This window comes from Typha angustifolia, chromosome 8 (genome assembly GCF_048772165.1).
Source record: "Typha angustifolia cultivar Huaian chromosome 8, ASM4877216v1, whole genome shotgun sequence".
Taxonomy (NCBI): Eukaryota; Viridiplantae; Streptophyta; class Magnoliopsida; order Poales; family Typhaceae; genus Typha; species Typha angustifolia.
The window spans coordinates 15,324,503-15,338,498 of NC_133246.1; the positions used below are offsets into that span (position 1 = coordinate 15,324,503).

A 13,996-nucleotide genomic window follows, 5' to 3' on the forward strand; every position below is an offset into this window, starting at 1 on the left:
TATTGTTGTTAGACAATTAATGGGTTGACCTCGACGTAATAGTTTTCTATTATGCCATCAACAATTTAGTGTTAGTGCAACCCGTGATTTGCGTGAAAGGTATCGTGTTAAATGCAAATTTCTTTCTTTTATTTTGTTTTGTTCAAGGGACGTGGTGACCATGTGGCTAGGTCAAATGCTGTTGGATCATTTCGCAAACATTTCAGGATGGTTTTAATAATCGAATGATTTTAGTAATTATTCGGCCATAGCTAGGGATCGAATTAAGATCGAGAAAGGTTGTTGCTTAGATTTTGTCTTCCTGTCTGTTTGTTGTTGCTTCCTTCCTTCCCATCTGTGCTTGTGAGGAAGAAGAGATATGGAGCCACTAACAATTGCAGTAGCAATTGGAGGATTCGTAATACCATTCCTCAACACATTGTTCCAAAAGGCCTTACCCCTCATTCTTGAGAAGTGGCCGGAATCTGATGCTGTCGTTGGCGATCTGAAGGGGATCGGGATGACGCTTTTGAAGATCCAAGCGACAGTCAGCCGGATCGAGGCGAGGGAGGTGCATCACCAAGGTCTCATGCTGTGGCTGAAGGAGCTCAAGGATGCCGCTTATGAAGCTGACGACTTACTTGATGAAGTTGCGACCGTGCTCCGGGGAACTCTGCAGGTAAGCAACTCGGCCACTACTATTTCGCTCGATAGAACACTCAGCAATAGAATCAAGTTAATTAGAGAGACGCTAAATAGCGTGGCCAATGAATTGGGGGACTTCAAACTAGGAGAGCATGACCAAGATGATAAACTGATCCACCCTTCTATGATCCCCAAGAGCCAACTGACGAGTTCTTTCATAAATGAATCGAGGATAATCGGTAGGGATGAAGATAAAGAGAGGATCGTCCAACTGTTGGTCTCATACAATAAATGCGCGGACAGGACTAATGCTTTTGTTCTTCCAGTCGTGGGCATTGGGGGGATAGGGAAGACTGCGATTGTTCAGATGGTATACAATGATGAGAGGATTAAACACCATTTCAATCGAAGGATTTGGGTCTGTGTGTCAAATGTCTTCGATGCAAGAAGGATCACGAAAGAGATCATAGAAGCTGCACACCCTGGTAAACCTTGCAAGGAATCCAACTGGAACATGCTTCAGATGAACCTGCAAAAGAGATTACAGTTCAAAAGGTTTTTGCTTGTGTTGGATGATGTCTGGACCGAGGACCAACTGCAATGGGAAAAACTGCTGGCACCTTTTGTTGATAAGAGAGAAGGAAGTAAGATTGTGGTAACAACGCGAAGTACAAGTGTGGCCAAACTCCAGGGGATGATGTCCCCCTATATCTTAGGCGGTTTGTCAGATGACGATTCCTGGGCCTTGTTCGCCAAACGTGGACTCATGGGAGTGGCATCACAAAGTATCAAAAAGCTGGAAGCTCGAAATAAGGAGATAGTGGGAAAGTTGAATGGCTCACCTTTGGCAGCCAAGACACTTGCTCGGCTCTTGAATGCTAGAAGACAAGAGAACAATTGGAAAAGAATCTTACGAACTGAAATATGGCAACTGCAACAAGATGAGGGTGATATAATGCCAACTCTAAAACGAACTTACAATCACCTGCCCTCACATCTGAAGCCGTGCTTTGCCTTTTGTTCACTATTTCCAAAAGGGCATCGATATGATAAGAGTGACCTGGTCGTGATGTGGATGGCACAAGGTTTCACTGATTCAGCATATAGCAAAGGCATGGAGGATACAGGGAATGAGTACTTTGATGACTTAATTTTCAGGGGAATCTTGAACCATGAAAGGGGCAAATATGTGATGCCGGCCTTGATGAATGATCTTGCGCGGTACATCTCTGCGGATGAATGTAGCAGAACAGAATCTGGTGGTTCCTGGCAGTTTTATGGAAATATCCGCCATCTATCGCTGGCCTGTTCGGATAAAGATATGCAAGAGCTCATAAATTCTGGGAATTTGAAGGGATTGCGCACCCTGCTCTTGGACTTGCAAGATACTCCCTCGGACGATACCCTTGGCAAGTTGATCAAAAACATGCCATCCTTGCGAGTTTTGGATTTGAGGAAGAATAACATCACACAGTTGCCAAATTCTATCAAGAAGTTAAAACACCTCCGCTACCTAAATCTTTCTGATAATCCTATTAAGGAGTTGCCTGATTCTGTTTGTGAATTGCACAACCTTCAAACTCTAGTACTCCTTGGATGCAAGTTCCTTTCGGAGCTGCCAGGAAGTATCTACAAATTGAGTAACTTAAGACATCTCAAGGCCCATAAATCATTGACATCAACGATACGCAAAATTGGACGCTTGACTTGCCTCCAGGATCTAGATGAATTCAAAGTTCACAGCAACAATACGGTTGAAGAGTTGAAGGGAATGATTGAGCTTCGAGGATGCCTTTCCATTCAAAATCTTGAGAATGTCAAATCTGGAGATGAGGCCAAGAAAGCCATGTTAAAGACTAAGAGTCACCTTCAAACCTTGGTGTTGGAATGGTCTACAGGTCATACTTCCATTGACAGTGAAAGATATTTGGGCGTACTAAATAATCTAGAACCCCATTCAGACCTCGGAGAGTTGAAGATTTTACGTTATGGTGGAGAGCATTCTTCAGAATGGATGATGAGTCAGAAGCTCCTGCATTTAGAAGTACTTCACCTATGTGATTGTCCCAGATGGGAACTCCTCCCGACTCTTGGCGAACTGAGATCGCTCAGGACTCTGGAAGTAAGAGGAATGGGCGGCGTGAAAAAGGTAGATCTGAATTTCTATGGAAACAATGCGATGGAGAAGTTTCCATCACTAAGGGAGCTGCATTTATCTGACATGCCCAAATGGGAAGACTGGTCGGTAGCCAGCAGTAATCCATCATTTCCTCGGCTCACCAAGCTGGTTATTGAGAACTGCCCCAAGTTGACGACAATGCCTCCCCATGTTAACTACCAGGGTGTCACCGTACAGAGTGACGAAATCTCATTGCCAGAACCTTCATCTTCTTTCTTCATCAAAATATCTATGTGCCCTGAGTTAACGAGAATCTGTGAAGGATTTCTGCGACCGCAAGTCCTGAAAATTATTGTCACACTGACAATCACTGCTTGCTCCAAACTTTGTGACCCGTTGCCAAAGGAGTGTTTCCAGGACTTCACCTCTCTCAAAACCTTGGTGCTTGAAGACTGCCCTAAGCTCAGTCTCAGATCGGAGAACAGGATACCTTCATCCCTGATAGCTCTCCAAATCATATCTTGTCCTTCTCTTCTGAATAAGCAAGTCTGCATGGCGCTGGCAAACAGAGACTCGCTCTTGTCCTTTAAAATATCAAATGACTACTGGGACTCTGCATCCTTCTCTTCAGAAGTTCTGCCACATCTGACTGCGTTCCATTCCCTGCAAATCCGATATTGTGATAAGCTCTCGTGTTGTGTCAAGATGGAGTACAAGTGCATACCTCAAGATCTTCCAAGCTTGGATTTAAAGATCAAGGGAAACGTCTTGTCGAGCATATCGACATGGTTCGGAAGTCTCAAATCTCTATCAAGGTTAATAATCTCTGGTGGTTCCAATGTGGATTCTCTGTTAAGTGCAGCACGGAGCAACCTGTCAGGGCTGAGGAAACTCACTCTAATAGAGTGTAAACAGCTGCAATCATTGGACTTAGAGTCACTCAGCTCCCTGGAAATCTTGACAATTGAAAAATGTCCCAAGCTCAAATCTTTTGCACATGCAGAAGAACTTTCTTGCTTGCAGGATCTTGCGATTCGCGACTGTACTAATCTCGTCTCCTTGCCTGCAGACTTGATCAGAATTCGTTCTCTCAAATCCTTATACATCAGTCGATGCACAAGCTTGAGGGCCCTTCCTGAGAAAGGTGTTCCTTCAACATTAGAGTCTTTGACCATCAAAGGATGTCCCCAGTTGCGAAACCGATGTCACAAAGGGGGAGCTGATCGGCCAAAGATATCTCGTGTTACAAACATAACCTTAGAATAAACACGCGAGCATTTTTCACTACTACCGTATACTAATCCACTTGTTGTGATCTAGCCATTTATTGTCAATTAGATGTGTTACAGCACAACTTTGAAGTGATGCTATGCACATGTAACTATATGTAAAATGGTTCCTTTTCTCTCATTTAGAAGCTTGATTTATGAACTGTTGTTGAAGCTTTCAATGATTGCCTTACATTGCTGTCTTTGTGTCAAAATTCTGATTCTTGAAATGCAGTAAGTGCAGAGTTTTGTTACAAATGCTGCTCGATGAAAGATGAAACTGAAGCGCATAGCATAGATTCTATCTCGGTGCAAACAATCTCAATCTCAAGCTTGAGATAAAAAATTAAAAAAAATCTTAAAAAAATAAAAATAAAAAGGATTAAATATATTTTACCCTATTCTACTTATGTCTAAAATTATTTTATCTCTGTACTAAAAAAAAAAAGTCTCAAATAAGTTCATTAACTTATAATCAAAATAAGACAATTATTATTTCTATCAAATTTAATTAAAAATATAGAAATTACTAAAATACTCCTAACTCACGTCACTCCAACTCCTCTTATTTTATACACCACCACCGTCCACCAAGCTGCAACCCATTTCGTCGCTATTTCTCGGTAAAATGGAGATTAGAGATGAGGGTATTTTAGTTTATAAATATAAAAAATTGAGAAAAAAAATAATGATTCACTTTAATCATAAGTATAAAAATTAAACTTTTTAGCATATTGAGTAAAGTGATTATAGACATATATAGATATATATATATATATATATAATAAAATATATTTATAATTGACAAATTAATATGGTATAACTTCTTCTGCGGATTAAAACATTTCAACCTAAAAATAAAGAAAGTTATTTGAATATAAAATATAAAAGTCATTATTCTCTAATAACTTAAGTTTTTAGATTAATCAATAAGTTAACCATTGTTGAAGATATTTTAACTTTGGATTGGTTAATTTGGGATGGAAGAACTCATAATCTTATAATTGATTGTATTAGAACTTTAATTGATCATATTTGCTTGTTATTCTCTGGAACAGTTTCTCTTTCTTTATCCATTTTGAACAGCGGAGAAGTTGCTTCTTTCTTTCTTCGCAGTTTACATGGAATTATGCTTCTTCTTCTTTATTCAATATGCTGTTCAAAGTTGGAGAAGAAATAGCCTTCGGAAATCAGGTACCTTTTTAAGCTTCGCATCAATCTTTTCGCCTTTGATACATCTCATAGCCCAGTGAAGAAGATGTTGCCTTTCTATATTACTGTTAAAGACAATGACGTCCATCAAAAGGTTGAGATTATAATAGATCCTTTTGACGTCCATCAAAAGGATAACTCTTTCATGGTTTCTTGGGATATTTTGACTTGTGGTTTGGTTAATTCCTCTGTCCTAAGCAAGAGAAATTGTAATCTTATAACTTGTTGGATAACGCTTATTTGCTTGCTTTTCTCTCTATCAGTTTCTTGACTTTTCCTTAAGATGATCGACTCATGACTTGTTGGAACTTGTTTCCGTTATAGGATCATAATATATCCTTCTACTTGGATCCATTTGTCCAGATTACTCCTTGGGTATTTCAGACTTTGAATCATGAAGCACTGGAAGTAGATGCCAAAGTGAGCAATGTTGTCAGTCTTCAAGCAGCTGGATATTGGTACATTCCTGGATAGTATTGCAAACTTATGAATTGTCTATCGAAAAAGGCATGTACAGCAGCATCCTTCGGAGTAGAAACAGAGCAATGTATGCATATGGTCATCATTAAGTTCAATCTCTTTCAAACCAAAACGTGCACTCCAGCTTCTCCCAGAGCATTTGAACTAATGCTTTCTATGAGGTAATCTTCTGATGACTCACACTTGGACAACCTGGTTGACACCTTCTGTGTGCACCTATGACAATGATAAATCTCTGAAATGAAGACTAGGGGTTGTGAGGCAAATCACAGTAACGTTTAGATGGTCCTAAATCTGATGTATTGCATCTCTAAACCAAAAAGGCCCTATGTTAATGAAATGATGCAGTGGGTCGCTTACGCACATAGATTATATCTATACTTATGTGACTTGTAGCAGTGAATGAGTTGGTAGCTTCGGTGAAAGCAAGACATACTTTAAAAATAAGTTACTTGTCTAGTTTACAAGAACAAGAAAAGTATATCCATATTGGAAACAAAAAAATAATAATAACCTAATTTGTTAGTAAAATCATAAGAAACTTCTTTTTAATCCTGCAAATATTGATTCCTTCTCTCCTCTGTTCCCAGGCGATGATAACAATGAAGCTTCCTGTCTTTTTTTCTCAACTGCTAAGGGGAAGATTAAGAAATACATGCTGCCTAAATTGTTTGACTTATTCAAAGCTTGTGTTGTTTACTTATTGGGTGGAAGAATTATAAGATTTGATTGACCATTAAGATCTAGAAATAAACTTATCGCATTAGTTGAGAGTTTTTAAGCCTTAAATTAGTCTATTCTAGTCTAGCTTAGTCTAGCTTATTATTAATTATACACTATATATATACAATTCGAGCTTATCAAGTCTTTTTTTTATACAGCCCAGATGTAGACTTTGGAAAAGAAAAGAAGAAATTGCTACATCTAGACTAGACCGAACGTTTCTTGGACAGCTCATTTCGTAGTTCTATTTAGAGCTTCACATGACGGAAAAAAAAATAGAGTTAAAAATCTATTATTGTCAACTTTATTTGTCATTTAAAAATAATGCTAAAGTTTGATATAAAAATGAGTCTATTTTATTATAGTTATATAAAAAAAATATTAAACTCATATGCGTTTTATTTCTAAAGGTATAATTTTAACTTAAGCTGTTGAAATATTAATTTAAATGAATTCTTAGAAATAAAATAGTGAAATATAAAGTATTTTAGCATCTCAACGGTTGTGTAAAAATATAAAATATTTATCAGTTCAGCATTTTAATTATTTTTAATAATAAATTTGAAATAATAATCTATTTTAATAAAATAAAATTTAAAATATAATTAGTTTAGTTAATCGCTCACAAAGATATAGAGTTACTTTAATATATATAAAGGCCATTCAAAATTAAAATAAAAGTAGACAAATCTTACCGGAAACTAACGCATATATATTATTATTGGCCTGGTTTGTTTGAGTCCCATGTGAATTAGTTCAGGAACTTCTAAATTAGTCTACTAATTAAATATATTTTTTTTAATCTTTTTTATATTTAATTAAATTTATTTTTTAAAAAATTAAGATTAAAAAATTAGACTAATTAATCGAGTTGCTTAGTCTCACATCAAACATGACTCAGTAACTGCATTATTAAAATATAACACGTATAGTTAAAGATTAAAAAGTACTGGGGCCCACGCGGTGTCTCAGATAAGAGAAATCTATTGGGATCTTGAAGTGATCTCCACATGTAGCTCGCGGATTATTAAATCAAAACAATTAAAAAAATATTAAGATATGTATTCTAACAATAACTATTATTATATTTACTTATATTTTAAGATAAAAATATAAAATAGATATTAAGGATAAATTAGTAATTAGATTAGTGTGTAGTATAAAATGTAATTTTGATGAATAATATTTATATTTTAAAATAAGGTAATTATAGTATTTAGCTATTATTTTGAAATAATAAATTATATTTTAGAATAAAAAATTAATTTTTTTTTTCTTTTGGTAGTTGTGATGTTTTAGCCCATCTATTAGAGGTGGTTTAGGCGTTAGGTCATCTATTAGAGCTGTTTGTTGCTAATTACCTTGTAATATCTTGTTCCATCGCTGTTAATTGTACACCTAATAGTCATACAATATTATTATTAAAATATAAACAATTTATAGTTGAGCCTTGCTGTTTGCCAGCCCTAATTTTTTTAACATTATAAATAAAAGTCTTCTACTTTTATTATATATAATTAAAAAAATTAAATATCTTATTTGTTGATATTTTTATTTTTCGTAAATTACCTTGATCTTACTCTTCTAATATGCCCTTTGAAATTAAATAATATGGTTTTAGAATTATTGATCTTATAAGATTTAACTTGGTACTATAAATAAATAAATTAACTAATTATAACTTTTTAGCAAATAAAGAGTTTTATTTATAAATAATGATAGGAGAGAGTTATATTTATAATATAGTTAGGATGTTGGGTGTTTATTAAATAATTAAGAGGTATATAAGATATGTGACTAGATTTATTGATAAGTAAATTAGAATTTAAGTAATTTTTTGTTACTTATCTTTATAACTATTTTTTTTAATAATAAAAATATCAATTTCTACTTATTTATTATTATTATTATTATTTATTAAAAATAGATAGTTAAAAGAGAGAAATAAAACACGACTAATTTAGTCTTCTAATTTGAATGAGTGACATGTACTTCTGACTGTAGGACGGAGAAAATGAATTGTACTTATTCAATCATTGATTCATTTTTTTGGCTTGTTTGAAGACAGAAGTTGGATGGAAGATTGAGATCAAGGGGTGGTAAAATTATCTCGACCTGTTGGATTTGGCCTCCGGTGTTCTCTACGAAGATATGGAAGCAGCAGCTTTGATGGATTTTGTCGCTCCATTAGCCGATGTGATCCTTCACAGGTTGCGTTCCAAGGAGGTGGAAGATTTGGCTTGGGATTTCGAGGTGGAGAAGGACATCGAGAAGATATCAGACCTGATAACCAGCGTCAGGTCTGCCGTCCGAGAAGCGGAGCAGAAGAAAAGTGCAAGCGAGGAAGAAGTCGCTAGAATTTGGCTTAAAAAAGTTCGAGATGCTCTTTACGAGGCAGAGGACCTGCTTGATGAACTGGAAGAGGTAAACGCATCAAACAGAGCGCGTAGTAGCTCTTCCTCTGTTGCTATTTCACATCAGTCTCTCTTAAGAAATAGCATTCCTTGTAAATTTGAGGAGCTGTCTAAGAAGTTCCAAGCGATTGAGGAAGATAAGCGTGGTGTTGGTATGCCTACCCAAAAAGGAGTAAGAACTGAGTTCACCCCCAAGCCTTGCAAGCCTTGCTCCTTCCTGGGTAGAGATCACGATGTGGAATATATGCTGAGCAACCTGCTGGATAAAAGTAGCGAACACGCCCAGGAGAAGCTTTTGATTGTAGGACGTGAGGGGGTAGGGAAGACTACTCTGGCGAACTATGTCTACGATAGTCAAAAAGTTCAAGATCATTTTGACCTGAGGATGTGGGTATCTGTGTGTGCTAGTTTGGTCGAAAACAGCAATATTAGTGATGGCATCATTAAGTCGGTCTCTTGTCGGGAACACTCAAAACTTGCAAATCTGAAACTAGCTGAAGTAAACCTCCAGGAGACACTCAAAGGCAAAAGGTTCTTGCTGGTTCTGGATGATGTTTGGCATGAGCACTCCAACGTGTGGGAACAATTCTTCTGCAATTTGCCGGTCGGTGAAAGGGGAAGTAAGTTACTCATTACCACTAGGAACTCTAATGCTGCAGAGACGATAGGTGTGATGCAAAGGTATGTTCGTGATCTTGATCCTTTGTCGTCTGTCGATTCTTGGCGCTTATTCAAAGAGTATGTTGATGGAAACCGTATGTTTGTCAACACAAAACTTAAATCTGTGGGTTGGGAAATAGTTAGGTTGCTTAGTGGCGTTCCCGGAGCAATTCAAACAATTGCTAGTCTTCTAAGCCAGCAATTGGATGTTGAGTTCTGGAAGGAAATCCTAGAAACATGCCAAGCACAAACGGGTGGGAATAATGATATCACTGGACTTGTAATGGCAATTACATATCAGCACCTGCCTCCTGATGTCAAACAATGCCTAGTCTACTGTTCTTTGTTCCCTAGAGGCTATAAGCTTGAAAAACCAAACATAGTCCATGCATGGGTTGCAGGGGGCTTCATACTTCCTCATGAAGGGAGATCAGTCGACCATATAGCAAACCAATATTTCGATACTCTACTGTCCATGTCCTTTTTCCATTGTTTTGCGGATAAATACATCCTGCATGACTCTGTACATGAACTGGCACCACGAATAGTTGTGAGTTCCTGTTCAAGAGTTGATTGGTTATCAGAAATCCCCATCTCAACCAACCATCTATCCCTGTTTCCTGATAATCTGTGGCCTTCGGAATTGGAGGACCTGTGCAGATTCCGATGCTTGCGATCACTCATATCCTTGCATCGAAACAAGTCTGCTTTTGATTGTCTTACTGAAGAATTGTTGCCAGCATTGAAATCCTTGCGAGTGATCGACTTGAGTCACACTGATCTCAAAGAGCTACCCAGTTCTGTTGGTGAGCTAAAGCATCTCCGGCTTCTGAATCTCTCATACACTAATATTCAGAGTCTGCCTGAGACACTGAGCCATCTACACAAACTTCAGGTGCTGGATCTAGTAGGATGTCACATGCTTTTTGCTTTGCCGGCAGGGGTGAACAGGATGACTAGCCTGAGGCATCTCAAAGCAAGTCCTTACTTGGTTTCTACAATAGATGGAATCGGGAATCTGGCATCCCTTCAGAGCTTGGAAGAATTCAAGGTGTACAAAAGGGAAGGGCACAGGATAGTGGAACTGAAGGAAATGAACAAGCTTCAAGGCGGGCTTTGCATTCGAGATCTTGAAAATGTCAGCAGTGAGGAAGAGGCAAACGAAGCTCAATTGAGCCGAAAGGCCTATCTTGAAATGTTAGAATTGCGGTGGAGTGAAGATCGTCATGCTGATACCACAAACGAGCCACTTGATCATGGGAAAATACTTGAAGGCCTCAGGCCGCCACCGAGCTTGAAGATGATCAGTATAAAAGGCTATAGCGGAAGCAAATCCCCCGCTTGGATGGGAAGCGGATCAAACTTCTCTAAATTGGAAACTGTTAGCCTTAAGAACTGCAGAAGATGGGAAATCCTCCCGCCTCTCTGGGAAGTACCATGCCTTAAGTTCTTGGAGATCTATGGGCTGAAAAGAATGAGAAAGCTGAGTGATAGCCGAGATCATGAAGCTACATGGTTTCCATCTCTGGTAGAGCTGCGGCTACACGGCTTGTTTGAATGGGAGGAATGGTTTGGTGCGGAAGGTGGCTTCCCGTGTCTCCGTGTGCTGGAAATCATGGACTGCCCAAGGCTGAGGATTCTTCCACAACTTCCATTGGCATTGAAAGAGCTGAGAATAGAGAGAGTGGGACTGACCACTCTTCAAGAAAGGAGGGATCCTAGCGACGCATCCCTCTCTTCTATCTACATCTCTGACTGCGATCACTTGCAGTCTCTCGACATTAGAAGCTTCAAGAGCCTTACTCTTCGTAAATGCAAGGAGCTCAAAAAATTTCCAATATGGCGGCTTCGCAATCTAGCCTCTGTGGAATCTTTGGTAGTAGAAGATTGTCCAAAACTGGTCGGTCTGGATGCTGTTTCTCTGGCGAAGGCGGCCAGCTGTGAAGTTTTTAAAGAAGTTATAGCCTCTATGTCCTTCTCCATTGCAGACCTCCTGAAGACATCGTGGACAGCCATCTATCTTTTAGTCCATAAGTTGTTCTCGCATGGCAGTGTACTACTGCATCCTGACAGCTGGCGAATGCATTCACCAGAGCATAAAATATCCATAAAAGATGTAGATCTTTTAGTACTTACAGTCTGTACAGTCTGTACGTCGCTCAACTTCAAATTCCTCGAGGCTTATCCTGCAGGCCGGACAACAACTACTTTCGGTCTACTTATATGCCATATGGTGTTACTCTTGGTTGTTTTTCGCTCAACTCTAGGCAGCATAGGGGCGTTCCGAGGGTTCAAATATTTTGAGGAGCGTTCGCATTTATCAAGATTTGTAACAGGGCGTTGGAACGCACTTGAATAGTCATTCGATCGTTCAAGGTAGGGCACTTGAAATGCGTTCAAATTATTGCTATTCTATTTGTTCTTGTATTAGATTAGTAATTGCTTCAGCTTTCATGCCCATTGATTGCACAACACTCGTCGTCCTCATGATTTATGTAGCGTGCGAACCTACTTTGCGTCTTCACAGCTCGCGAATGCCTTCACCAGATCATGACAGTAGACTGCCGTCGTCGATCAGAAATCTGGAAATAAGAGGAAGCCCTGGCGTCGTGAGTATGTGGCTCTTCGCCAACCTTCAAGCTCGTATTCATTTGTCATCATCAAGGACCACCCGGACATCGGATCCTTCAAGAGAGAAGCACTCCATCAACTGACAGCTCTTGCGGAGATGAGCATCTCCTATACCAATAGTGACCTCCCGTCCTCTACATCTGCAGATGCCCAATGTTCCGGAGAAGCCATCTCCCTCAATTACGCAAGTTCTGAAGCTTCAGACGGAGATCATTTTGCTTCAAGAATGGATGTGACAATTAGGGGCCAATTAATGCAAGGTTCGACTTACAGGTCCATAGCCCAGATCCTGGGATGTCTCAAATCCCTCGAGCATCTGGAAATGAGTGGCTGCCCAAACATAACATTACTTCCCGGTGATGAGCTGGTGAATTACCTGACAGTTCTTCAAGGCTTGGCAGTTTCTAGCTGCTTCAGTGTTCGCTCATTCAATGTTCAAGCTCTTGCATTCACCCTCGAGAGCTTAGCGATCAAGAACTGCCCAGGCTTTCGCCCATTGCGGAAAGTTCCCCACTGCTGCCTGCGTATAATATGGTTGTAGATTTAGTGTGTAAAGGAAATTGCATCTGATCTGCCACTAATGTAGTCATTGCCATACCTACTCATAATAGTCGGTACACTAAATTTAAACATGATTCTGTTTTATATACATTCCTTGTATGGAATAGGAACTTTACTTTATCTCTTTCTATAAATTGTAATCTATAAATACTGTTATATGATCAATGGAAATGATAGAGTGAAATCTTATTCAAGATGTGAGTGAACACTTCCTCGTTATCGTGTGGGCAGAGTTGTTTCTAGTTTGCGTTAGTGCTGTGGAGTTGTAGTTTTTCTGGAACAGCATGCTCGTTTGTGTGCCTTCATCCGTGCAGGGCTGTGTTTAATTGCTTTCCTAATGAAATTGAGAGTCTGAGACTGTTGGTTTTGCTATATATATATAAAATGCACGATCTGTTCAAAGGTTATGGTATGAAAGCAAACCCTTTAGACCCTTAACCTTTGCACGTAGCATGCTTAATTAGAATCACTAATTGTCATGTTTTTGCTAATTTAATTACTTTTTGTCATTGGCCTGTTCGTGGAGTTTTTATTTTATTTTTTCTGTCTTCCCCAGCGAGCTTCCTTTGTTCACTGAATATTGTGTATCATTATTTTTCTTAATTTGTCAAAGTTCTCCATGGCAATATTGAACTAATGTTACTAGTATACGGGCATTACACAAATATGCCCTACTTTATCTTTTTTTTTTGCTAAAACAAATCATTATCTTTTACCATAAAATATATATTTTTTAAAAAATCTGAGTTAGTTAATCTCACGTCAACTTAATTGAAAAAAATAGGACTATTTCATTTTATTTAAAAAAAATATTTGTAAATTTTAAAGTCATCCTTATCGTCTTATTTTGTATAAAAAGAGTAAGATGATGAGGATAACTATAAAATTATTAATTTATATAAAATAAAATATTCTTGTTCGGTTAGAGCTGCGGAGGCTAAGAGAGGAGAGAATTAGAGATAGACATCCTCGTCGGGCGAGCTGAGTCTGGTTTGGGCTAGGCTTAAATATTTGTTCATGGTCCGATCTACCAATTATTCGGACTGGACTAGAGTATTCTAGTCTGTTACCGCCCACTAGCCCATTAGATATTAGGCTCGAGTTGAATATAACATGTTAAATATAAAAAATATTATATCTTATTAGGTCGAGTTTAATGAGCTTATATGAAGATATTTTACTTATTGAAACATACTTATATATTAATATATAATTTACTAAATATTAAAACTAAAAAAAATTATAGGAATATACATACATTATGAATTGGGTCATAGATGAGAGTAGTAGATCGGGCTTTTGAA

At 38.1% G+C, this 13,996-nt stretch overlaps 2 protein-coding genes across 3 annotated transcripts; both read left to right on the forward strand.

Annotated features, from left to right (window-relative positions):
- Positions 1-336: 336 nt before the first annotated feature.
- LOC140765681 (putative disease resistance protein RGA3) lies at positions 337-4,138 on the forward strand. Its single transcript, XM_073104881.1, has one exon. It carries the CDS (start codon positions 359-361, stop codon positions 4,007-4,009), a length of 3,651 nt encoding a protein of 1,216 aa, XP_072960982.1. The 5' UTR covers positions 337-358; the 3' UTR covers positions 4,010-4,138.
- A 4,332-nt stretch (positions 4,139-8,470) lies between these two features.
- Positions 8,471-12,886, forward strand: LOC140765858 (putative disease resistance protein RGA4). Of its 2 annotated transcripts, none has more exons than XM_073105144.1 (2): positions 8,471-11,876; positions 12,028-12,886. In XM_073105144.1, the coding sequence occupies exon 1, from the start codon at positions 8,578-8,580 to the stop codon at positions 11,857-11,859; it is 3,282 nt and encodes a 1,093-aa protein (XP_072961245.1). In that variant the 5' UTR covers positions 8,471-8,577; the 3' UTR covers positions 11,860-11,876; positions 12,028-12,886. The 2 variants fall into 2 exon arrangements, with proteins under 2 accessions (XP_072961245.1, XP_072961244.1); XM_073105143.1 differs by having other exon boundaries at positions 12,000-12,885.
- Positions 12,887-13,996: the final 1,110 nt, after the last annotated feature.